This window comes from Canis lupus, chromosome 6, assembly GCF_011100685.1.
Source record: "Canis lupus familiaris isolate Mischka breed German Shepherd chromosome 6, alternate assembly UU_Cfam_GSD_1.0, whole genome shotgun sequence".
In the NCBI taxonomy this organism is placed as follows: Eukaryota; Metazoa; Chordata; class Mammalia; order Carnivora; family Canidae; genus Canis; species Canis lupus.
Window position 1 is genome coordinate 53,399,572 of NC_049227.1, and position 27,430 is coordinate 53,427,001.

Here is a 27,430-nt window from a genome sequence, read left to right on the forward strand (position 1 = left end):
ACAGTATATTGTTATTACCGTTCATTTTTAGTCGTTGGTTAATCTCTTCATGTGCCTAATATACAAACCAAGCTTTATCACAGGTATGTATATATAGGAAAAAGTGTAGTAGATTTAGGTTTTTGTACCACCTGCAGTTTCAGGCATCCACTCCGAGTCTTGGATATGTTCCAAGACTCGGAGGCAGTACTATGTTAAAATATATACTAAGACATAAACACAAAAACTAAAAACAAAAGTACAAAAGGAACAAGAATGAGGGGACTTAGAATATAAAAGAAAGAGTTATATTTTTGTGATAAAAAAATGGCAATCAGACTCAGGTAGTTGCCCAAAGAAGTCACCAAGTTCAGGTTTTTTACTTGACCCATATATACTCTAGTAAAATTTCTGTAGTGTTTAAACAGAAACACTTAAAACACTTAACATAAATTATAAAAGGCTAAATTTCTATAAAAGACTAAATTTTAGTTTTGACATTTTAATGGCAAATAATTAAGCATTGTTAACAGAGAAACACTTACCTGTAACCACCATGCTGCTCATATTAGAGTTTGGACTACTGAGAACACTGCCTGAGAGTAGTTCGTCAGATCCTCTCTGTAAAAAACAAAACATATTACCATCAGACATTTTTAATTTTAAAAATATAAATAGGTCACTTATCTGTTTTTCAAATATTCACTGAAAAACAAATGTCAGGTGTTACACTATTAGGAATAGTTTAAAATTTTTAACCCTAAAAAAGAAAATTAACTCCATTATGTCAATCTCTCCCCTTTTCCACAAAGCCAACAGTTTTTCCTTCTTTCCTTGAAATAGGTTAGGTGAGCCTAACCATTGGTTCACCAGCAACAATAAAATATTTTTTTAAATATTTTAAGAGCAGTTTTAGGTTTATAATAAAAATGAGAAGGTGGCAACAGAGATTTCTATGTACTCCCCGCCCTCACTCATACATTGTATCCCTCATTATCAAAACCTCCTGGCACAGTCGTACAGTTATTACCAAGGATCAACTTGCGTTGACACATCATAGTCACTGAAAATCCAGTTTACCTGAGGGTTCACTCTTGATGTTGTACATTCAATGGGTTTGAACAAATGTATAATGACATATTTCTAGCATTAGAATGTTGTATACAATATTTTCCACTGTCCTGAAAAACTCTATTCTCTGCTTTATTCATCCTTCTCCCAACCTGATCTTTGTACTGTCTCTATAGTTTTGCCTTTTCCAGGATGGCATATAGTTCCATACATACAGTATGTAGCCTTCTCAGAATGGCTCCTTTCCCTTAGTAACATAGACTTAAGGTGCCTCAATCTTTTCATGGTTTGAAAGCCCATTTCAAAAGTAAAAACTTTTGAAAAATATCCCACTGTCTAGACTTACCACAGTTTAGTTATTCATTCAATCTACTGAGAGAGTTTTGCTTGCTCCCCAAGTTTTGACAACTATGAATATGGCTGCCGTAATTATGCCCAGGATTTTGTGTGTAAATTTTCAACTTCTTTAGGTAAATACCAAGGTGCACAATTATTGGTAAAAGTATAGCTAGTTCTATAAAACTGCCAAACTATTTTCCAAAGGGACTATACCATTCTGCATTCCCATCAACAACATATGACTATTCCTGTTGCTTCACATCCTTGTCAGCATTTATGGTTTTCAGCGTTCTACATTTTGGCTATTCTGATACATGTGTGGTAGTATCTTGTTTTAATTTGCGTTTCCTTGATGACATATGATGTGGTACATCTTTCCATGTGCTTATTTGTCACCTGTACATCTTCTTGGGTGAAGTGTCTACTAAAGTCTTAGACCCATTTTTTAATTGGGTTTTCTCACTGTTGAGTTCTAAGAGTTGATCTGTTTTGTCCTTTATCAGACACATCTTCTGCAAATATTTTCTCCAGTCTGTGGCTCATCTTCTATTTCTCTTGATAATGTCTTTATAAGAGCAAGAGTCTTTTAATTTTAATTAAGTCCAGCACATCAATTGTTTTTTCATGGATTGAGTCTTTGGTTATAACTAAAAAGGTATAATATACCTATAACTAAAAAGGTCATCTAGGTTTTCTCCTACATTATCTTCTAAGAGGTCTACAGTTTCGCATCTTATATTTAGGTTTCTAATACATCTTGAGTTAATTTTTTGTAAGATGTTAGCAGTGTCTTGATTCATCCTTTTGCAAGTAAGTGATGTCCAACTGTTCCAGCAGCATTTGTTAATGAGAATGTACCTGATCCGCAGTATTGTATTTGCTCCTTTGTCAAAGGTAAGTTGATATTTACAGGGGGCTCTATACTAGGCCCTCTATTCTGTTCCACTGACCTATTTGTTCTTCACCAAAACTACACTATCTTGATTACTGTAGCTTTTTTTTTTTAATTAATTTTTTTTTTAATATTTATTTATGATAGTCACAGAGAGAGAGAGAGAGGCAGAGACACAGGCAGAGGGAGAAGCAGGCTCCATGCACCGGGAGCCTGATGTGGGATTCGATCCCAGGTCTCCAGGATCACGCCCTAGGCCAAAGGCAGGCGCCAAACCACTGCGCCACCCAGGGATCCCCTGTAGCTTTTTCTTTAATACTGTCTTGGCTATTAAAAAAAAATAATAATACTGTCTTGGCTACTCTGGGTCTTCTGCCCCTCCTCAGAAACTTTCGAATCTGTTTGTTGATAACCATAAAACAACTTGCTCTAATTTTGACTGGGATTGCATTAAATCTATAGATCAAGTTAGAACTGACATCTTGACAATATTGAGTCTTCCTATCCACAAACATGGAATATCTCTCCATTTGTTTTGGGTTGGTTGTTTTGGTTTCATTCATCAGAATTTTGTAGTTTTCCTCCTCCAGATCTTCTCTATTTGTTTGTTAGATTTATACCTAGGTATTTCATTTTCTGGGTTTTTGTCAACAATATTGCGATTTTAATTTCAAACTGCATTTCTTCACTCCTGGTATACAGAAAAGCAACTGTGCAATACTGGCTTATCAATTCCAGATTTTTTTGTCACTTCTTTCAGATTCTCTACAGAGGCTATCAAGTTATCTGTGAACAATAATTTTGTTCTCTCTTTGATCTGTATCCCTTTATTTCCTTTTTTTTTGCCCTACCACATTAGCAAAAACTTGCAATAGAATGTTGAAAGGAACTGATAAGAGGCAACATCCTTGCCTTGTACCTAATCTTAGAAAGTGCTGATTTTGTCACCATTAAGTATGTTTTAGTTTCTTTGTAGACGTTCTTCACCAGGTTGAGGAGGTTCTCCTAAAACTGGAAACTATTTCTAGTTTTTATCACAAACTGATGTTGGATTCTGCCAAATGCTTTTTCTTCACCTACTGCTATTATTATCATGTGACTTCTTTTTTTAGTCTGTTGATGTGACTACAATTAGATTAACAACCTAATTTTCATTGTGTTGTATGACAAGTATGCAATATGGCATTAAGAAAAGGGGCTCCGATAGTTTAGCTTCCACCTGCCAGCCAAGTACCTAGTAAATTTCTTAACTATTCTAAGCTTTAGAATATTCCTCATTCATATATGGAGAGAACATTTACATCAAAATCCTTGGGATTAAGTGTTATAATAAACCAACAGTGATTATCAGACAGCATGCCGGGCTCACATCAGCAGTGTTCACTACGATATCCCCAAGTGTCAACGAAACACAGGGTTCACAAACAATTGTTGACAAAATAAGTGAATGAATGTTTTATTAACAATTGTCATCGTTCTCAAAAAACAGACTCCCACACTTTTCAAAAGTATACTTGACTTCTTTTGAAATACATCTTATCAGTTTAATTTTAGATGTTTGTGTGAGTCAAAAATCCTTCTCCAGTGGATTCATGTAATTCTGGAGATGAGGAGTGAGATATCTTAGATCTACTGAAGTATAAAAGAAGCCTGTTACTCTGACATGAAGTGTGCAGGACACTCTCCTTCCTACAATTTATGTTCATGAATGGCCAAGTCTTGTCTATTGTTTTAAAAAATGCTTTATTTGTGGCCTTATCATCCTCAAATAATTTCACACATGCTGCCAGAAGAGTACATTTAACAGCCTTCATAACTAAGTCAGCAGAATATCAAGTTATTTGCAATTCTAGATAGAAGCACTAACTCATACAACCAATAAAAATACAGAATATGGGTTGCAATGATACACTAAAGAGAATTAATAAAAAACAAAAGCTGAGTTTTTTTTTTTTTTTGTAAATTTTTATTTATTTATGATAGTCACACAGAGAGAGAGAGAGAGAGAGAGGTAGAGACACAGGCAGAGGGAGAAGCAGGCTCCATGCACCGGGAGCCTGACGTGGGATTCGATCCCGGGTCTCCAGGATCGCGCCCTGGGCCAAAGGCAGGCGCTAAACCGCTGCGCCACCCAGGGATCCCCAAAAGCTGAGTTTTAAACAAAACAACAGAACAGACAAACCTCAGGTTGAGAATAATCAAAGGAAAAAAAAAACAAGATAGTACAATTATCTATTATCAGACCACACAGACAACAAAACAAAAGCTTAAAAAATAATGAAGCAACAAGATGAAAGAAAGTTGGCCCAGTGAATAACCTGATGGAGCAGACTGATACCATTTTCTTAAACCAAGAGGACTTTGCCTTATGAAAAATAAACTTGTCTATTTATACCACAATGTTCTGCATTTAATACAGTAACTTAGCCTTCACCCTAACACATATTTACCTATAATGTGAAGAAATGCACTGCAATTTTAACTAGCTATCTCTACACAGGGAGAAAAAAAAAAAAGGAAATTGGATCCCTATCTACTTCAATAAACAAAAAATAATTTTCTGATGGATTAGAGACAAATATAAAATGCATAACTTTAAAAATTTTTGTAATGTATGAAATAATCTTCATGATTTGAGTATGCAAGGGCTTCTTAAGTTTAGAACACAAGAAAATGAATCATGAAAAATACTGATAAATTCTCCTACAGAGTGGACACAAAATCTCTATTAAAAAAACTATCCCAACAATAGATGAAAACTTAAAAACCATTATTAGAGATTGCTTTAAAGATTTCCAACAATCGGGATCCCTGGGTGGTGCAGCAGTTTAGCGCCTGCCTTTGGCCTAGGGCGCGATCCTGGAGACCCGGGATCGAATCCCACGTCGGGCTCCCAGTGCATGGAGCCTGCTTCTCCCTCTGCCTGTGTCTCTGCCTCTCTCTCTCTGTGTGACTATCATAAATAAATAAAAAAATTAAAAAAAAAAAGATTTCCAACAATCAACAGCTAAGACTGCCATAAGAACAAGGGAAAGATCCAAACAGGTAGAAAAAGAACACAAATAATTTTAATTATGATGGCACAGGGAATTTGTGGCCATATTAAACTCTATACATTAAAATTAGCAGGTTCTGTTCATCAAAACACACCATTAAGAAGTGCCAAGTAAAGCTACAAACTATGAGAGAATATTAGCAATAACCAATAGAGAATCAGCAACAATGATACATAAAAAACTATGTAACTGGTTAAATTCAAATTTTTATTAGGCAAAGAAACAAATAGGTATTTCATAAAATTTCACAAAAGAAACACTAATGGTCATAAACATGTTAGGGGAAAATAAATTAGTAATTAAGAAAATATAAAAAAAGACCAAAGAAAATATTACATACCAAAATAGCAAATATTAAGGAATTTAAAACTTGACCAATTCTTGATGAGAATCTAAAACACGAAGAATTCTTATATACTACTGTGATACATTGAAAAAAATCTATACTACCCTGCAAAGTTCAACATACTCTACATCCTAGCAATTTTTATTCTTATATACTCGCAATAACTTTTGCACACATGTACCAAGTAGTAAAAAAAAAAAAGTTCAGAGCAGCATTGTTCTTAAGTCAAAAATAGTAAATGACCAAGGTGAATTCCAACAGGAAAAGAGACACATCAGGGTATTTTAACAGATAGATTAATATTATACTACAATGAGTATTATATAACTATACACAAAAACATGGCTAATAATTAAAACCATTGTTAAAACACAAGTCATGGAAAACATAAAATGGGCATACCATTTTGTAAGACTCAAGAAAACACAAAACAATACATTTTTGCCATATACATGTGACAAAATCACATATGAAAAGGATAAAATAATTCTTGGCAGTCACTACTCATGGCAGAGTAGAAGGGAGATTAAAAAGAATACATAAGCATATTCAACAGAATTGATAACATTATTAATTCCAAATATTTAGAAAATTCAAGTCCAAAAAGAGAAAATGTAAAATTCTCCTCAGTCCAAAATTTATCATTAAATTTACAATTCTTTTCCAAAAATTATGTTTCTAATATTCATACAAAACATAATCATACCATACATGCTGCTTCACACTGCTTTCCTTTCATTTAATAAAACAGCTAAGAGATTCTGAAAAAAACTCAACACTACTAATGTACTTCATTTTACCAACAGCTTCACATAGCATTCTAATATATTGGTATACTATGATTTTTTAAATTCTTCAACTGATATGTTTCAGTTATGTGCAACTCATCCTTGTATTTAAATATCTAGGAAAGTCACAAAAGCAGATCATACTCTCTGTAATGAGTAACTCAATAAACTCCATAAAGAAGAATTGTACAAACCATATTTGCTCAAACACAGTAAGACATTTTGATGAGGGGAAAAAAATAGAAAAAATTAAATTGTTTTAGTTTAATCAGATGAAATTTTCAAATAGTTTCTAAATAACTTTGATCAAAAAGTACTTATGAACTTCAAATACAGACTACTGTGAAAATTTAGAAAGACCAGTTACTCCATTAAAAAAAAATATATAGGCAGAAGATTAAACTGAAAACTGTTTTTATCTTGCTCACAATAAAAACATTCAAATTAATACAATAAAGGTGCCATCTCATATATCAGACTAGCAAAACTCCAATCACTGAACAATATATTCTATTGGACAGGTTATTGGGAACAGAGGTACTCATATACTTTCTATACAGCAATACAAAAAAAAAAAAAAAATGTCCATGTATAGCTATGGTGTGATTTCCAGGATACACTTAGCATTAATACTCTGAATACACTGCCTCTTTCTCTTTCACTGCCCAGGTGAAAGAATGCAGGAAGCAATTCACATGTTTATATTCGATAAAGAAGGATAAACCAAATATTAATGAAAATAGCTATAATGGGATAGAAAAAGCAAATTAGAGTGGATAAGAATTTAACGATCATTATAAATGGAGTTTTACTTTTCACTTGGGTGGAATCCCTAAAAATCCAAACCAAAATGAAACCATTAAACCTATCAACTTGGTAGTACAACCACAAGAGAAATCTCTCAATAAACTTTGGAATTCTGTAATTATACTGTAAGAACAAAAATAACCACAAAGAAACCTTTACCTATCGTCAGTAATTACAATATCAGTATAATATTGATGCTCCTTTTCAAAAAACTAGTATACATATGTAATATTGTTAATATTAAAAGCGAAATTATGCAACGTACAAGAGATACAAATATAAAATCAGAAGAATAAAAATGTAAAGTACGAACTGGAAATAACAAATGAGCCCAAAGTATCTGCCCTCAAAACACTGCTAGCTTAATCTACTAAAAGAGCTTTGAAGTAGTAACAACCTTACAACAATTAGCACGTTGGCACCCACATTGTGGTCTCTAAGGACTACCCACCCAAAGGAACCAGAATTTTCTTAAAGAAGTGGCCAACAAAAGGTCTGGAACAAGAAATCCTACTTCAAGCAAGTAAGTATCAAAGCTACCTGTGTTATGAGCTCTCACTGGCTCTAGATGAAACAAAGACTTTTTAAAGAATGATCATCCTAAGACTGGAAAATTAATGTAAAAGTCCTTGCCATCACAATGATTCTTAACAACAAAAACTTCACACTGGCTAAAATGGAGGCTGCTACAGTACCAACTCATCAGGAAACGTTTTTAAAGTCAAAATCTACCCTGTTTTTTACAAAAAAGGGTATTCCAGTATGACAAATATTTGATGTAAAAAAAGAAAAATCTAACTAAAATATGCAGGGGTAAAAAAGAATATCACCATTTTTGCAATGCTCAATGAAACTGCAGTCATTATTAATCATTTTAAATGATTAATAAATCGTTTTAAACCATTATAAAAACCAGAAGGTAGAGGATGCCTGGGTGACTCTGCAGTTGAGCATCAGGGCATGATCCCAGAGTCCTGGGACTGAGCCCCATATCGGGCTTCCTGCATGGAGCCTGCTTCTCCCTCTGCCTATGTCTCTGTTTCTCTCTCTCTTTCTGAATAAATAAAATCTTAAAAAAAAAAAAAAAACGAAGGTAAAAGGATTTTGGAGCACTCTATACTGGATACATCACAATGACAAAACCCAAATCCACTGATAAATGTTATCACTACAAAGAAATAAATATATTCCTCCTGTTGTGATACAATAGGAATTACATAGAGAATATCCACAAAATATCCCTGCTAAAATTTAAACCTGAATCTGGTCAAGCCTCATCAAAGGAAAGAGGATATGAGGAATGTGTAAAATGACATAGAGGTATAATCATCAAAATCAACAAAGTGGAAAATCATACAGAATAGATGACACAGTTTCTCTAATAAGCAGTAAAAGAAAAAATGATAAAGGGGAAGAAGAGGGTAAATTGATTTATAAAGAGACTTAAAAGTCATTAACTAAACATTAAATTAACTAAACATTAACTAGATGTTAAATATTGACTGTCCTTAATTCCTGATTTGAAAAGGGGAAAAAAGACATCTTTGAAGGAACTGGGAAATTTTGACTACTCTGGGAATTAGATAATATTAAGAAATTATTTTAAATTTTATTTAGGTTTAATAATGGTACCAATATAATCCTTAGGAGATTATATGAGACCCACAATAAGATATTTAGGGATGGTATGAAATGACCTCTGAGATTTACTTTAATATTCCCCAAAAGAAAGGATTTGCGTATCACTGTACCATTCATACTATTTTTGTGTATCTTGAAAGTTTAATAATGAAGTTTAAAAAATAAAAATGAAAAAATTGACACAAATATATAGAAAGACATTTTGTGCTCAGGGATTGGGAAAATCAATACTGTTAAAGTGTTTATACTACACAAAGCAATCTACAGATTCAATGCAATCCCTATCAAAATTCCAACGGCATTTTTCACAAAATAGAACACAATCCTATTTGTATGGAACTGTGAAGGATCCCAAATAGCCAAAGAAATCTTGAAAAAGAACAAAGCTAGAGGCCTCACACTTCCTGATTTCAAACCAGTACTCAAAACAGGATGGCACGGGCATAAAAACTTGATACACAGATCAATGGAAGAGAAAAATATCCACACATACAGGGTCAATTAATTTATGACAAAGCAGCTAAAAACATACAATGGAGACACAACAATCTCTTCAGTAAAACAAAACAATCTCTTCAGTAAATGATGCTAAGAAAATAGCCACATGTAAAAGAATGAAACTAGACTACTACTTCACACCACACACAAAAATCAACTCAAAATAAGTTAAATAATTGAATATAAAATCTAAAACCATAAAACTCCTAGAAGAAAATACAGGGATAAACTCCTCAACATTAGTCTAGGCAATGATTTTTTTGGATTTGACACCAAAAGCAAAGGCAACCTGAGGAGGACCTACAGAATGGGAGAAAATATTTGCAAGTCATATACAATTGTCTCCTCTTAGCTATAATTTTAGTTACCCATGGTCAACCATATGATCCTTCTTCTGAAGTATTGTCAGAAGGTCGAAAGCATCCTAATCCTACATCACAATGTCTACATCATTCACCTCACTTTATGTCATCGCATAGCCATTTTATCTCATATCACAAGAAAGATGAGTACAGTGCAATTAGTCTGAAAGAGATCACATTCACCTAGCTATATAAAAAGTACTATTCTATTGTTATTAATCTCTTACTGTGCCTAATTTGTAAATTAAACTTTACCACAGGTATACATACAAGTAAAAAACAGCATATACATAGAATTAGATATTATTCAGTTTTAAGCATCCACTACAGATGTTGGAATGTACCCATGGGGGACACTAAGAGGATACTATGGTATATCCAAAATATACAATGAATTCATATGACTCAGGGTTGAAAAAATCTAATTAAAAATGGGCAGATGATCTGAATAGACATCTTTCCAAAGAAAAAAGGCTGATGGCCACTTGGTATGTAAGAAAGTGGTCATCATGTAAAAAAGTGGTCAACATCACGAATCATCAGAGTAATGCAAATTAAAATCACAATGGGGTATCTATCACCTCACACCTGTTATAATGGTTATTACAAAAAAAAAAACAATAAATAAAAAGTATTTTATAAGAATGTAGGGAAAAGAGATCCCTTATTCACTACTGGTAGGAATGTAAACTGGTGCAGCCCCTATGGAAAACAGTAAAGGTTCTCCCCCAAATTTTTAAAAGTATAATTATATAATCCAGCAATCCCACTTCTGGGAATTTATCTGAAGGATATCACTATCTCAAAGATACCTGCATCCCCATGTTCAATGCAGAATTTACAACCAAGACATGGAAACTAACCTAAATGTCCATCAATGAATGAATGGATAAAGACAATGTGGTGTGGAATATTATTCAGCCATTAGGAAAAAAAAAAAAAAAAAAAACGGAAACCCTATCATTTATGACATGGATGGGCCTTGAGGGTTATTATACTGAATCCGATACAGAAAGACAAATACTACACATATGATCTCACTTATATGTAAAATCTAATTTTAAACAAAACCTAAATTTATAGATACAAAAAACAGATGGAAAGCTGCCAGAAGTAGAGGATGGACAAAAAGGGTGAAGGTGGTCAAAACATACAAACTTGCAGTTATAAGATAAATGAATCCTGAGGATGCAACATATAGCAGTTACTGTAAATAAAAATACTATATTGTACATTTCAAAGTGCTAATAAAAATCTTTAAAATTCTCATAACGAAAAAATTTTAATGTTATATTGTGATAGATATTAAATAAACTTATCTTGGTAATTGTTTCATAACATACACATATATCAAATCATTATGTGTACAAGTGAAACAAGAGTTATAGGTAAATTATAGCTCAACATAAAAAACAGAAAAAGAAGAACTTTAAAAACTTATTCTCAGGGATTCCTGGGTGGCGCAGCGGTTTAGCGCCTGCCTTTGGCCCAGGGCATGATCCTGGAGACCCGGGATCAAATCCCACATCAGGCTTCCGGTGCATAGAGCCTGCTTCTCCCTCTGCCTGTGTCTCTGCCCCCTCTCTCTCTCTCTCTGTGACTATCATTAAAGAAAAAAAAAAAAAAAAAACTTATTCTCAAAAGTATCACCTAATCTTCCTTAATCTTGAACACATTTTTTAAACAAGAAAGTCAATGAGTTCAGGATCTAAAGTGTACTAAAAGACAAAATTAATCTAGTGTGAGAAAAAAAATGATAAAAACAGAGATTAAAGAATTATGGAAAAGCTGGTCTTTGTACAGACTAATAAAATAAGCTCTCTGACAAGAGAAATAAACAGAATATGAAGAGGAGAATTAAAAAATGTTATACAATTCTGAGAAATCTGAAGCCCAATAAAAACATGATTTTCAGGAAAACACTAAATAAACCAGTAACTTTGAAGGAAATTGAACTATTCAAAGTATCCCTCTTTTTTCACCCTTTACATATATGTGCTGCTTAAAATTCTTATGATATGTAGCAGAAATGATGCGAAGTACGTATGGTGCTGATTAACTTGGGTAAAGTCTCCGGTCATCTATTTTCCTTTTTGCCTAAAGCATTAAGCATAACCTCTATAATTAGAGAAAATATTACACAGAAAAACAGAGGTAAATTTTTCAAAAAAAAAACGTTATAGTTCTCTCCCTCTGAGTTCAAGTACTGCCATCTTATTTTATTGATAATGTAAATACTCCCCCCAATTATCTTATAAACTTAGTCAATTTAATCAAAACCCAAAGTGTCTTTATGGAACTCAGCCAATTGATCTTAAAATACACATGATAAAGAAAATGTCAAGACAATTTTGAAGAACATAGTTGTAAAAATCATTCCACAAGACTCCAAGACGCTACAGTAAATTAAGACACTGTGGAAAAGACAAACAATAAAACAGATAACCCAGAAATAGTTCCATGCATATATGGCAACCTGATAACAGACACTGCAGATTAGTGGGAAAATAAAACACGAACTATTCAATTAAGTTGGTACAAAGTTTGTTATCTGTAAGAGAAAAATATCATTAAACCTTTTCATATACTACACAAAACTTAAATTCCAGGAGGCCTTAAATGTGAAAAACAAACTTTCAAAACTTTCCAAATAAAATCTACTGTATCAAAACTTTCAAAATAAAATCTACTGTATTTAACACCCTGAGTTAAAGACCAATTTCTTAAGCCAAAACATAAAAATGATGTTAAATTTCCAACTTCTGTTCATCAATGCAAAAACAAAACAGCCACAGACAGGAGTTAACTATAGTACTTATAAGTAAAATGGCTTTAGTATCCACAATATATAAAAACCTCTAGGACATAGTAAGATTAAAAGCTACATTAAAAAGAAAATGAACAGACTATATGAACAGGTACTTAACAGAGAAGAAACATGAGTGAACTAAGAAAATGTATCATTCATACTCCGGGAATTCAAACTAAAACAAGATACCATTCACGTGTTCCTTAAACTGACAAAAAGTCCAACTATGCCAATTATCAGAGAAGATGGGCAGAAACAGGAATTCTCACACACTACTAGTAGAGTATAAATTAGCACAACCACTTAGAAATATAACATCAATATCCAATCAACTTGAAAACAGACACTAAAATCCAGTGATTCCAATTCCAGAGACATTTGAAAAGTGACTTTTATTGATATATGCAAAATAATACTCACAATTTATAACAGGAAAAAACTGGAAACCACCTCAATATTTGTCAATAGGGTTATGGTACACTTATATAGTCACATACCGTATGGCAATGAAAGTGAATGAGTTAGAGGCATATATAAAGTTAAAATAACAAAAATAATATTTAACAGGAAAGACAAGTTACAGAATACACACAGCATATGGCACATATACATAGTTTAAACATGTAAAACAAAACCATATATTGCTTAACATACAAAAACATAAATAACACAGTGAAAGTATAGACAGGAATGGCAAACACCAAATTCAAGAGTGGTTACCTGGGGAGGGCCTGGAGGAAAAGTATACAGAGGATGCAATGAACTGAATGTTAATGACCAACAAAATTCACATGCTGAAGTTGTAACTCCCAATGTCATGGTATTTGGAAATGGAGACTTCGGGAGATAATTAGGGTTAAATCAAGTCCAACCCTCCAAAATTCTACATTTAAAGACTCAAAGGAATCCTCCACAGAACCTTTCCTAACACTATTAAAATGAATTCACTTTGTGTCCTATTCTTTTACCTTTTCTCCTGGACTTCTTTTGGATTATGTGCCTTTCATTTTAGTCACCCTCATCCTCCAATTATTTTAGAAGGTATACACTCTACCCCTATTTTTACTGTACAATTTTAAAATTTACCTTACAATTTAAGACGTAAACTTAATCTGATTCATTTTGGACCTGAAATTTCTATCCTCCGGATTGGTACTGTCCAAAAGAAATGTAAGATGTACAACACAATCTTATAAATGTTGTAGTAACCATATTTTAGAAATTAAAAAGAAAAGGATACAAAAATATTTTATTTAATCCAAAATATTATCAACATGTAATAGGTATAAAAATTATATTCTTTTTTTATCATACTAGTAAGTCTTGGAAATTTATGTGCACTTTATTTTATTTTATTTTTTATTTATGATAGTCACAGAGAGAGAACGAGAAAGAGGCAGAGACACAGGCAGAGGGAGAAGCAGGCTCCATGCACCGGGAGCCCGACGTGGGATTCGATCCCGGGTCTCCAGGATCACGCCCTGGGCCAAAGGCAGGCGCCCAACCGCTGCGCCACCCAGGGATCCCTTATGTGCACTTTACAATTGGAGATTAGTTTAGACTAGTCACAGGTCAAGTGCTCAATACTATAAGGGACAACACAGCTTAAGAATACTAGAATCATCAGACCTTAAACATCAATTACTCAACTACTCTCTTACATGTTATTATGATTTAATATTTTTATTTCTATTTTTTAAACCCCAAATCAAACAATCATTGCCATTACTTTCTTAGTTAATAACATCAATAATTAACCTTACCCATAAACCTATCAATTTCTTGGTTAACCTTGTTTTTCCTACCTCAAACCTCCTTCCTGGAGTTACCAGTATTCTTTCTAAAGTACAACCTCTAGAAATTCTTCGATGGGTCTGTTGATAAATTTCCCCAACTGTCTTTTTTTGGGGAGAGGAAAGGGAAGAAGGGTTTCTGAAAATGTCACTATTTTATTTTTCTCTTTAAGTGACAATTTAGCTGACTATATAATAATAGGTAGTTATTTTCATTCAACACTTTGAAGATACTATTCCACTATCTTCTGGACTCCTATGCTGAAGAAGCATATTGTCTCTCTAGTTCTTATTCTTTCTTAGGAAATACGATTTTTCTATGGCTGCTTTATAGAACTTCTCTGTGTCTGGTCGTCTGCTCTTTCACTGTGATGTACATGTACCTAAGTTTTCCTGTGCATCCTAAATCTAAGAATTCATGAGGTTCATCAATTTTGGAAAAATATGACTCTTAAACTTTCATATTCTACTTCTCTGCAATATTTAGTTTCTCTTTCTGACACCCTAATTAGGTACTTCTTATAATTTCTTTTCCTTTCCTCCATCTTTTACCCCTTCTACTATTTTCATCTCTTTGTTGCTCTGTTAAACAGAGTAATTTTTATCTTTCAGTTCACTAATTCTATCTTTAGTGTTATCTGACTAGCTATTTTTAACATGGACTCCAGGCTCTCTTAAAAACTAATATACACTTGAGGGGGCTCTGCTGGCTCAGCTAGAAAAACATGCAACTCTTGATTTCAGGGTCCTGACTTTAAGCCCCACACTTAAACACAGAGATCACTTAAAAAAAAACAAAAACTTTTTTTTTAATTATGTACACTTGAAACTAGTAATACTGTATGTTAAATGCACTTCAATAAAAAAATTTAACTTTTAAACACTAAAAAAATGGTCTCTAATACCTACATAAAAAACTATATTATTTGGCATCCACTGAGGTGTTCCTTCCAAATCAGGTGTATAAAGAGCTATAGTAACACCATGCATGATCATCATTTGAGCACTTATATATCATTCTACACAAAATATAACTAGTTACTCTACGTAATCTTTAAAATGACTTTTGAAGTAGATCCTATTAAGTCCATTTTAAAATTTGTTCAATTAAGGGTGCTGAGTGGCTAGTTGGTTAAGCATCTGCCTTCAGCTCAGGGCATGATCCCAAGGTCCTGGGATCCAGCCCCCTGCATGGGGCTCCCTGCTCGGCAGGGAGCCAGCTTCTCCCTCTTCCTCTGCTGCTTCCCCTGCTTGTTCTGTCAAATAAATAAATAAAATATTTAAAAATATAAAAATTAGTTAAAACTAAAGCTCAGAAATTACCTTCAATGTTATAGAGGTCAAACCCTAGCCTGCTAGCAAATTCTGAATCACATGTTCTTAATTTGACAAGACATTCATCGAAAACCATTCTTGTCCACCATCAAAAATTTCAAGTTACATTAAATTTTAATACTGTGTTTCCATTATGCAAATTTTAAGTGAACTTTAAGATACACTTCTTTTATATATCCTTTAAGAACACTGAAGAACAGATGTTTACAAGCAGGCTATGCTGAGCACAAACAAGGTGAAAGAAGTTATTACAAGAAACATTGAGAATAACATCACACACACACACACACACACACAAATCAAACAGCAATGTCTTCTAGTGGAAAAACATACTACCACTTATAAAATATTACCAAAAACAAACAAAAAAAGAATATGATAGTCTCTAGATCCAACATCAATGACACATGAACATTTTAAATGACAACATCAGAACACAATGAATAGACAGAGACGGGGGGGCGGGGGGGGGGGGGGGACACAACTCTATAGGACCAACAAGTTTTCTTCAAAAACAAAATACAATGTAAAACAAAATGAAACCCACAGGAGTGAAAGAACTTAACATATTAAAAGAACTAAAACAGGCATATCATTCTATTGAATGTGTTCATCTTATTTGATCCTGATCTCCCCCTTCCACAAAAAAAAAAAAAAAAACCTGCAAAAATTCTATGATTTTATGACAATTAAAATTTTAACACAAATTTGGTATTTGGTAACATTAAGGAATTGTTCATTTTTTTGGACATCCTAATATTATTGTGTTTATTTTTCTAGGAAAAAAAAAGAGACAGAACCCTTATCTTTTAGAGACACACCAAAACATTTACAAATAAAATAATAATACAGGGGTGCCTGGTGGCTCAGTCAGTTAAGCATATGGCTCTTGATTCAGCTCAGGTTATGACTTCAGGGTTGTGAGATTCCCCGACTCAGTGTGGAGCCTGCTTAAGATTCTCCTTCTCCCTCTCCCTACCTGATGGTATACTCTCAAAAAAAAAAAAAAAAAAAAATATATATATATATATATATAAATTCTAATTATAATAAAACTTAAAAATTAAAAAAAAAAAAACAGTATTTGCAACTTTTCCCAAAACAATACAGGAGAAAAGTAGAGTGGATATCACAAATTTTAGCAATGGTATACTGATGATTGTTAGGATTAAGTGCCCAATGATAACTATTCATGGTATTTATATTTATTCATGGTAACTATTGTCTTCTTCTACGTTCAAAATTCACAAGTTATAAAAGGAATCATTCCTCAAAAACATTTATTTCGTAAGCTTTTGTGACACTTTATTACTTCTAAAGTAAAAATATTACTTACCCACATTAGCCCTTAATGCAATATGTCTAAAACTAAATTAAGAAAGCTATGATACTTCAGCAACACAGAACAAATAAGAGATTAAGATATAACATTTACAGATACTCATTATTCTAATTCACAGCACTCCATATAATACCACAGCCAATCCTTTTGGAACTTATTCTCCAAATTCCAAAAACAGCATAACAGTAGGCTACTTTTATATATGGGGACTTACAGTTATATAGAATAGTGCCTACACGATGAAATACAAATTTGATAACCTGCACTTAAGGCCTTCTACAACCTATCTGCCATCTTCTCTTTCTCTCATATCCATATACAAACCCATATATAAACCTACCAACACAAAAGCTATTCATTGGTTGTGATTTTGTGCCACCCATCAACACAACTTTGGCCATATCATTCCCTCAACATATACTACTCACTCCTCCCAAACTGTTTACCATACATATGTCACAAGTCACTACTTTTGTGAAGTCTACTCTGATCCTTACCAAACTAATCTCTCCTATTGAGGCCAAATGGCACATGCTTAAATCTTGTGTTCTTATCTCTTCATATGAAGTTCTAAAAGATACAGCTCTTTTGTATCTCCAGTAAAAAGGAAGAATGCTGTGAAATAAAATTGGTGTTTATCTTTTTACTGATAAATGGCTGAGATTATAAGCATACTGAAGCCAGAGACTCTTGAGGAGTCATTAAATTATTTACTGAGTAAGGTATAATCCATGGTGGAGGAGCACTAAAACAAATAAGGTCCCTACCTCTACACTCAAGGAGCATTTATTCTCAGTCTTTGAATTACAAGTTAACAATGTTGTCACTTAACAGACACACTAAAAATGCCTTCAACTTGAAATTCTGATACAAATACCTAAGGATGCATGTGCATGCTATACACATGTGTGTGTGTGTGTATATATATATATATATATATATATATAGCATTTTAAGAAATAGAAGAATCTAAAAACCTGAGCAAAGCATTTTTAATAACACACCTATTATAAACAACCAGTTATGTTCAATCGTTACAAAAAAAGTAAGAGCATTATTTCATTACAACTATCTAAAAAGCCAATGTTGGTAAATTCAATACCTATAGCAAAATTTAAACAGTAAAGTTCAGCAATTTACAACCAGTGCTTTCAAAAACACTAATGAAATCCAAGTTGGAAAATGCTAACAACTTATTGTAACAACTATGTCCTTTATTAATTATCCAGTTTTAAAGGCTTCATTTAGTTAGTTTACAAGAAAACTACTACAATTTTCACTATTTAAAACATCTATCCAAAGAGTTAATATTTCAACATACTGAGTTATCATCTAGAATTACTATGCAATCACTTCATGCATTTGTTTTCCTAAGGCCAATTATTTTGCAAAGATTTCGCAGTGGAAAATGGTTAAGGGTATAGAAAGAAACCCTGAAATTAATTACAAATCACAAAGAATGTAAAAAAACATTTTAAAGAGATGCAACAAACCTCTTATTAAAAATTCACGAATTTCCTTTTATGCTCTCACTAAGCTAACCAAAAAGAAAGGAGTCTAAAATCAATGGAGTAACTACAGCAAATTTATAAAGATAACAAAAAAATGAAATTTCAACATATCCTAAAGCTCTAAAATTTGGATATTCTGTATGTAGTATAAATCAACATTAACTTAAGACCTAGTTGTGAAACTATACTTTTTCTGTATAATCACGTTTAATCTTCAAAACTATTATAATCCCATTTAAAAGATAAAACTGAAGCTAAAAATGTTTCAGATCAAACTAAAAAAATAAATTATACTTAATATAAATAAATCTATATACCTAAAACTACATGAAAAACCTCAAATTCAAAGAATGTAAGAAAATGTACCTACAATGAATCTACCACTTTTTACACAGAAATCTAACAGAGATGATCATTAAAATAGGTCAGGTATAGAGAGGTAGTTCATAGGGCAAGAAATTTAAAACTCTCAAATTCTTAAAATCTCAACCATTTCAAAATATAAACTATAAAGCACCTTTTTAGCCTATAATTAGCTAACATTCTAAATTTTTATAAAACCCAGAAATGGGTAAAGATGTAGAGAAACAGGCACTCCCATATCCAGTTGTGGAAAACAAATTAGTGAAGAATCCTTTTGCCAATGTGGTTTTCATAAACTTTGTAATTGTGATTTCACTTGACACCGCATTTTTACTTCCATTGTAAATATTCCCAGTCTGTAACTGTAAACTGGAATCAAACCATAACGCCACCAAAGTAGGAACTATATTGCAGTGTGTCCATATGACAAAGAATGAAGCAGATGTAAAACTGCAGACCACATTATGTAATTTTCTAAAAAAGGAAAAAAATAGATGGACTTCTACCTTCAGGCAAGGTGATGTAACACACACCAGTTTACCCTATTAAAAGAACTTAAAAAAAAAAAAAATCACACCTGATGTACATAACAATGGTTTTCAAAACCAGTGAACATCAGACAATGATGGACATTGATCCCTGAAATTCAAAAAACAAATGAATGAGTCCATGACTGCCTCCAGCTTAGTCTCTCTTAAGAGAAAGACCGGGCCATGGCACAGCTCTGGCCATGGCACAGCTTGGGTGGAGAAAACGGCCAAACTTCAAAACTCCCTAAGTAAGAGGACAGGAGTCCAACGAGACCAAAATAAGTAGTTTCTACAGCAAAATACCAAAGAGAGTTGCACAGAGACGACTCTGGGAATCTGTAAAGAATCCTCCCCCCGCCGAGGGATCCCTGGGTGGCTCAGTGGTTTAGCGCCTGCCTTTGGCCTGGGGCCTGATCCTGGAGTCCCGGGATCAAGTCCCATGTTGGGCTCCCTGCACTCTGCCTGTGTCTCTGCCTCTCTTTCTCTCTCTCTCTGTCTCTCATTAATAAATAAATAAATCTTTAAAAAAAAAAAAAAAAAGAATCCCCCCTGAATATTCAATGTATACAGATAACTATACTATGGGTAATACAGAAGATGGATCCTAGTCCGGGAATCGTATACTGCATCAGGCTCCCAGTGAGGAGCCCGCATCTCCCTCTGCCTATGTATCTGCCTCTCTGTGTCTCTCATGAATGAATAAATAAGATATTTTTTAAAAAAGGTAATTGGCTGTTTCAATAAACAAACAATAGAATTTATAACATCTACGGAAGATGTATAACAATAGCACAGATGCCAAGAGAGGAGAAATAAAGTATTCTAATACTCACATAATTTATGTGAAGTGGCATAAATACTCCTTGAGGGAAGACTACGGTTAAGTTAAAGATCTATGCTACAACTCCTAAAAACAGCCATTAATATAACAAAGAATCACAAGCTAATCAACTAACAAGACATATAATGGAATTAAAAAAGTACCTATGCAAAAAAAGCAGAAAAAGGGAAGAACACAAGGCATAAATAGAAAAACAGCAAAATCGTTTTAAAATGCTATTAGTCAAAAGAAGGGGGTGTAAGTTGGATGTAAAAATCAAATTCCAACTTGATGCTATACACAAAAAACATACTTGTGCGTGTCAAAATTTAAGAAATGCTATGAAAGCTGTACTTAAAAGGGAAACACCTAGCATTAAGCCTCTATGTTAGAAAAGGTATGTCAATGACCTCAAGCTTCAACATAAATTGAAAAAAGAACTAAATGCAAGCAGAAAATAAAACAGATAGAAACAGAACATTCAGAGAAACCAAAAGCTGATATTTAGAGAACATTAATAAAATAATCTCTAGCTAAAGTGACAAGGAAAAAAGAGAAAAGACAAATCATAGGTATCAGCAATGAGAGGAGTGACATCACTACAGATTCTACAGACATCAATAGTATAAAAAGGTAGTCTCACAAACAACTCTATGCAAATGGAAGAAATGGACTAACTCTATGGGAGGTACAAATTATCAAAGTTCACTTAAGAACTAGATAACCTGGGATGCCCAGGTGGTTCAGTGGTTGGGCATCTGCCTTTGGCTCAGGGCAAGACCCTGGAATCCCTGGATCCAGTCCCCCATCGGGCCGCCTGCACAGAGCCTGCTTCTCCTCTCCCTCTGCCTATGTCTCTGCCTCTCTGTGTGTGTGTGTCTCTCATGAATAAATTTAAAAAATAATAAAAAATAAACAGAAAAAATAACCTGAATAGTCCTGTATCTATTAAATAAATTAAACGTGTCATTTAAAACTTCACAAAGAAAATAAACATCAGGCCCACACAACTTCACTGGTGAATTGCCCCAAACATTTAAGAAATAAAGAATATCATTTAGGGGTTCACCCTCATATAAGGGACAAAGATACCTGCTCTCATCACTTCTACTCAGCACTATACTAGATGCCACAGGCAGGGGAAAAAAATGGTATTAAGATAAAAAATGAAGAAATAAAATAAGCAGTCTATGTAGAAAATCTGATGGTATCTACAAAAAGCTACTAGATCTAACAAGTGAGTTTGGCAAGAGTGAAGAACACAAGAAAACATGCAAAAAACTGTAGTAGTTCCTTACACTAATAACCGGAAACATTTTTTTTTACTTCATTTTTTTTTAAAGGTTTTATTTATTTATTCATGAGAGACACAAAGAGAGGCAGAGACACAGGCAGGGGGAGAAGCAGGCTCCCCCCATAGGGAGCCTGCTGCAGAACTCGATCCCAGGACCCCAGGATCACGACCTGAGCCAAGGGCAAACATTCAACCACTGAGTCACCCTGAACTCAGTGGAGTTCCTGGTGCCCCCTGGAAACTTGAGATTTTTAAAACAACATCATTTACAATAGCACCAAAAAACACAAAAAAGGGATAAATCTAACAAAAACGTACAAAAACTGTACAATGAAAATTAAACACTGCTAAAAGAAATCTTTTAAGATCTAGGTAAACGGAGAGATATAATTGTTTGTGAGTGGAAAAACTCAAGATTGTTAGGACGTCAATTTGCCTCAAATTGTTTTATATATTCAAGTTAATTCCAATAAAATCCTAGCAAGCTTTTTTGTAGAAACTCTTATTAAAAAAAAAAAAACAAAAAAAAAAACACAGTACTAAGTTGTTTTTCAAAACAACTTTGAAAAAGAACAAAGAGGACCATGACTGCTTGATTTCAAGACTAAAGTCATCATAATTAACACAGTTTGTTTTTGGCATCTAGATGGATAAAAATGGGTCAGTGGAAAAGGATACAGTACAGAAATAGAATCATATATACATAGTTGATTTTTGACAAAGGTGCAAAGCCAATTCAATGACAAAGGATAGCCTTTTCAACAAATGGTCCTGGAAGTTTAAATCCATATACGAAAACAAAAAATGTTGACTTATAGTTTGCACTGTATTAAAAAAAAAATGAACTAAAAAAAAAATTAAATGCAAACCCAAAAACTGTAAAACTTCTATTAGAAAAACCAAAAGAGAAAAAAATCTTTGTTAGGCAAATTTGGCTTAGAAATGAGCCATACAACATAAAATTGGTAAACTTCAGTTCTTCAGAATTAAAAACTGCTGTTCTTCAAAAGACACTATCGAGACAATGAAAATACAAATGGTAGAAAATATTAACCATATAACTGATAAAAGACTTATAACCAGAATGAAGACTTAAGACTCAACAGTAATCCAATTTAAAAAGTGGGCAAGAGATATAGACACACTTCATCAAAGATGATATACAGCTGGCAAAAAGAACATGAAAAGATAATTAACATCACAGACATAAGAAATGCAAATTAAAACCACAGGAGATTACCACTTCACACCTACGAGAATGCCTACAGCCAAAGGCAATCTCAAGGATTGGAGAGGATGTGGAAGGACTGGACATCTCATACCCTTTTGGTAGCAATGTAAAATAATACAACCATTTTGGAATATGGTCTGGAGTTTCTCAAAACTTTAAAAAAGTTAATAGCATATGCATACCAAACGATCCAGTCATTCCAATCAAAGGTATTTCCCCAAGAGAAATGAAAAGTTCACACAAAGACTTTTACAAGGATGTTCACAGTAGCTTTATTTACAATAGTCAAAAACTGGAAACAACCCAAGAGTTGAATGGATAAACAAATTGCTGTATATCCATAAAATGTAATACTACTAAGCAAGAAAAAATAGACTATTGATAGATAACATGAGTAAATCTCAAAATAATTAGAGTAAGTGAAATAAAACCAAAGAGGTACATCCTGACTCCCTTAAAATTCTAAAAAATGCAAACTGACCCTACAGTGACAGAGAGAGGATCAATTGTTGTTTGGGGAAAGACAGACAGGAGGAAGGGATTACCAAGGGGCAAAATGATACTTCTGGGGGTGATAGACATGATCTTCATTATGGTAATGATCTCATAGGTGTATTCATATGTCCAATAATAAGTGCAGTTTATTTTATGTCAAATTTTCTCTCAATAAAGCTATCTTTTTAAAAAAAGGCAAGTAGTGAGCCAGTACACATGGTATTTGTGGAAAACCCATTTGTGTAAATAAGCAAGGATGCTAATATTTGATAATATACAAATCTAAAAAACACTTCAGGAAAAAAATGCACCAGAAAAAATTTAACGTAATTACCTCACCTGAGAAACAGGACTGGGACTCAGTGAGAAATACTTACCACTATGAATTTTAACCAGGCACATTAAAAGAATATATATACATATGAAAACTTAATTACTTATACACAGGCATGACTCCAAAGCAAAAGTTATTAACCACCATCTTAGAAAAGTCCGCAAAACAAAACTTCAGTTATTCAAACTTTTATATTAAAAAATGGATTAAAAAAAAACGGCTGGCAATTATTTTTACATTGTTTTCCAATTTTTTTCTCCTCTACTAATATATAGAAAACTGTTAAACCAATAAACCATAACTGGACATCTGATTCTCTGTCTCATTTCTGTCAGCCTACTCCTGGTGGCTCTTATCAGTTCCTTCTCTCCAACTTACATCATTCATTCATTTATACAAAATTACAGAGGATATCTATTTCAATGGTAATTTTACATTCTATATCCTGCACTCATGAACTATTCCCAATTTCAAACCCTGCAACTACTTCAACTTAGAAAATATCACTGCCAAGTAAGATTGCCTTCCCCAGAAAAAGCTCACTCTCTCTCCCCTGATCTATGTAATATGAACTCAACAAATAAGACTAAATATCAAGTATGAACAAATATTTAGTAAGGCAGAAAAAAGAAAATACAAAATATCTCCTTAGGATATTCTAAGGAATATCACATTGTTGTAGATGAAATTTTAAGAATTCCAAAAAATATTGTCAACAGTCACTACCACTATGCTAAGAACATAGCCTCCCAAGACTATTCATACTTGAAAGGGGGAAACGTCATTGCATCAACAAGTTATTTGTGTATTAGGCCTAAAAGATGTGCCAGGTCTGAAAATTTTTAAAAAACCAAAGAACCATGCCCCAACACAGCAGACAGGTTTGCAAACAAAAATTTTGACATAGTACACTGTTAAAATGTGCAAGGATTCAAGGAAAAGGCCAAAGCATTAGAAGGAAGATCTAAATAAGTAGTTTTCCTGGCCAAAAAGTGAGGAAAGATTCCAAATGATCTGTACCACAAGGCCTATTTTCCTTTAATGGAAAAGACAAACCAGCTCTTAACTTCTGACTCTAATTTGAAGCTAATTGCCTAAACAAATTTCTTTTAAGGATCAAGATAACGGATTGTTAATGTGGCTCATTATTGAAATACATAGTTTAGTCTTCACAATTAAAAGTACAAAAAAATATTAGATTAATAAAATCACACGATTTTGGTCAAATCACTTATCTATTTAAAATCGTAATCTCTCCTCAAAAAACTGAGCTATTATTTATATATTCTCAAAGCTCTATATCCGAAAGCATTTTTCATTCCCTGAACAGCACTCATACCTACTTTAAGATGTTATTCTCACAGACTGCCTTTCTAAAAAAAACTTAGTTTTTGTCCATTTAGATTATCAACTACATAATCCAACTCTTGAAATTAAACACTTCACTTTTGTTAATTGTAACTTACAAAAGTTAGCTGAAAATTTCCACTAATGATAACAGTAGATTGAGTAATTCGGTTTTCATTAGTTTCAAACAATTTTTTCGTACCTTCACGCCAACTGCAACCTCAGTGACAATTCTGTAAAGAAAGAAAAAAAAGTTTCAGCCTCGTTGTTCTAAGGATCACTGTTGGGCTCTAAAACTTTTTCAGAGTAGTTCATCATTAATAAATCCTCCAGTCACCATGCATATGGAAAACAAATAGAGAGATGGTCAACGACACTTCGGTCTTGTGGAAAATTGCTTTCAAACCTGAGATGAAAGTCGCTGAACTTTTGGTATTGTTCCCACGACCCTTATCTACCAAAAAGAACAAAAACTCCAAACACTGTGGTGCCATTTCTGCCAAGCTTTACACTTAAGACTAGTAATGGAAGACTTAAACCAACTCTTCAGCTATCTTGATAGACTCAGGGAACATGAACTCCACTGCCAAGTCTAGTCACCAGTTTCCAGGTTTCTCTGGAGGAATAGTGAACTTCTCTAGATCTACGTTTCACTGGAAAACAATGTCTAAACAACCTCTGGGGTGAAGTCTGTTACTCTAACTTTGGTATGTCCTTCCCTCGATGTGTCTTAAAAAACACTAAACTCCACGAACATTTAAAATAAACTCGTATTTTACTTGGCTCTCCGTATGTTGCCACGGATTCTACTCCAGGGGCTTTCTGAACGACCCGCTTCAAGCCCCGGGCAGGGCTGCGGACGGCGGCGCGGTCGCCCAGCACCGCCCCCGCGGGCCCCTCAGACGCCGAGCGCCGGAGACCCCGGAGACCCCGGAGACCCCGGAGACCCCGGGCCGGGCCGCCTCCCCGCGCCGCGGCCTCGCCTCGCTCAGCGGCACTGCGCCTCCTCGGCCTTTCAGAGTCGCCGCACGGTTCCGGCTCGGGTGGTGTTTGGTTTTTTGTTTTTTTGTTTTTGTCTTTTGCAGTTGTTTTTTGTTTGTCCAGAAACTGGTCAAAGTGACTTAAAAAAAAACGGCCCTGGGTGGGTGGACCGGGGGCTCTCGTTCCTGCCATGGCTGCTGGCCTCTGCCCGTGTGACTGAGGTCGACCGCAAACACTCGGGTTTTCAGACGATTTCGTTTCTGGGCCCTTCTGCCAAGCCTGGAACGTCCTCAGGCCCCCACAAAAAGGCTTTTTTTCTTTTCTTTCGGTCTCCCGCCCCCACCACCAGACTCCAGTGAAAACAAAGGAGTATGACATCTGCCTTCCCCCTTCCTCCCGCCGCCGCTCGGCCTCCCCGCCCCCCCACCCCCCGCTCCCGCCACCCCCCGCTCCCGCCACCGGCATCTCCCCCAGCCAGGGCGGGCCGGGGCGGCCGGAGGGGGGAGGCAGGCCGCGGAGGCCGGGGGGAGCCGGGGGGAGCCGGGGGGAGCCGGGAGGCCGGGGAACCGGGGCGGGCCGGGGGGACCGGGAGGGGGAGGGAGGCCGGGGGGCCGCGGAGGCCGGAGGCCCGGGGAGGCCGGAGGGACCGGGGGGGGGGGGGGCGGCCGGGGGTCACGCCGTTGCCTCCCCTCTCGTCTCCCCCGGCCGCCCCCCCACAGGCCTCGCTCCCGCCGGCGCGGCCGCCCGGGGCCCGGGTCCGGCTCTCGGATGGAAATGGCTCCCGGAGGGGGCAGGGCCGGGCCGCCGCCGCGGGGCCCCCACCCCGCCGTCGCCCCCCGCAGCCCCGCCGCCGCCCCGGCCTCCGAGCCCGCTTTCTTCCCCGGTTCCCGAGCGGAGCCGCCGGGGGAAGCGGAGGGAGGGGTGTGTGCGATGGGGCGGGGGTTGGGTAACGGCAGCCCGGCCCTGGGAGGGGCCGCCCGCGGGGTCCCCGCCGACCCCGGCCCGGGCGGCAGGACGGCCCGGCGCCCCGCTCACACACCTCCTCGCCGGCCGCACTACGTACCCGTCCATTGCCGAACCGGACAAAGCTTCGCTCACAGGAACCGAGCCACGCAGCCAGCGAGACACACAAGCGGCGAGAAAATGGCGGCCGGGGCCCGACGGAAATTGCCGAAGGTGCCGGAGCGCACGGGGCAGCGCGCGGCAGCGGCGGCGGCGGAAAGAGCCGAGCGCGCCGGCGCCCGGCGGCGGGAGGCGAGCGGCGGGGCGCGGGGCCGAGGGGGAGTGGGCGCCGCCGCCGTCGCTTCCTCCGCGCCGCCGCGCGCCGGGCCTCCGCCCCCGGGGCCCTCCGCCCTCGGGGCCCGCGCTGCGGCCGTGGAGCGCCGCGGCCCGCCGTCCCCTGCGCGCGCCCCCGCGGAGCCCCGCGGAGCCCGCGGAACCCCCGGGGCGGCTCCTCCGCGCAGCCT

At 35.9% G+C, this 27,430-nt stretch overlaps 1 protein-coding gene across 4 annotated transcripts in view; it reads right to left on the reverse strand.

Moving 5' to 3' along the window:
* Window positions 1-27,178, reverse strand: part of PTBP2 (polypyrimidine tract binding protein 2) — an 84,131-nt gene extending 56,953 nt beyond the window's left edge. For 3 of the 4 annotated variants that reach the window (XM_038541248.1, XM_038541247.1, XM_038541246.1), the window contains exons 1-3: window positions 27,028-27,178; window positions 25,186-25,216; window positions 525-600 (exon numbers count right to left, since the gene is read on the reverse strand). In XM_038541248.1, the coding sequence (XP_038397176.1) occupies window positions 525-600; window positions 25,186-25,216; window positions 27,028-27,035 (115 nt within the window). In that variant the 5' untranslated portion in view covers window positions 27,036-27,178. The remainder of the gene's footprint in view (window positions 1-524; window positions 601-25,185; window positions 25,217-27,027) is intronic. The other variant, XM_038541249.1, reaches the window with a different exon arrangement.
* Between the last annotated feature and the right edge of the window lie 252 nt (window positions 27,179-27,430).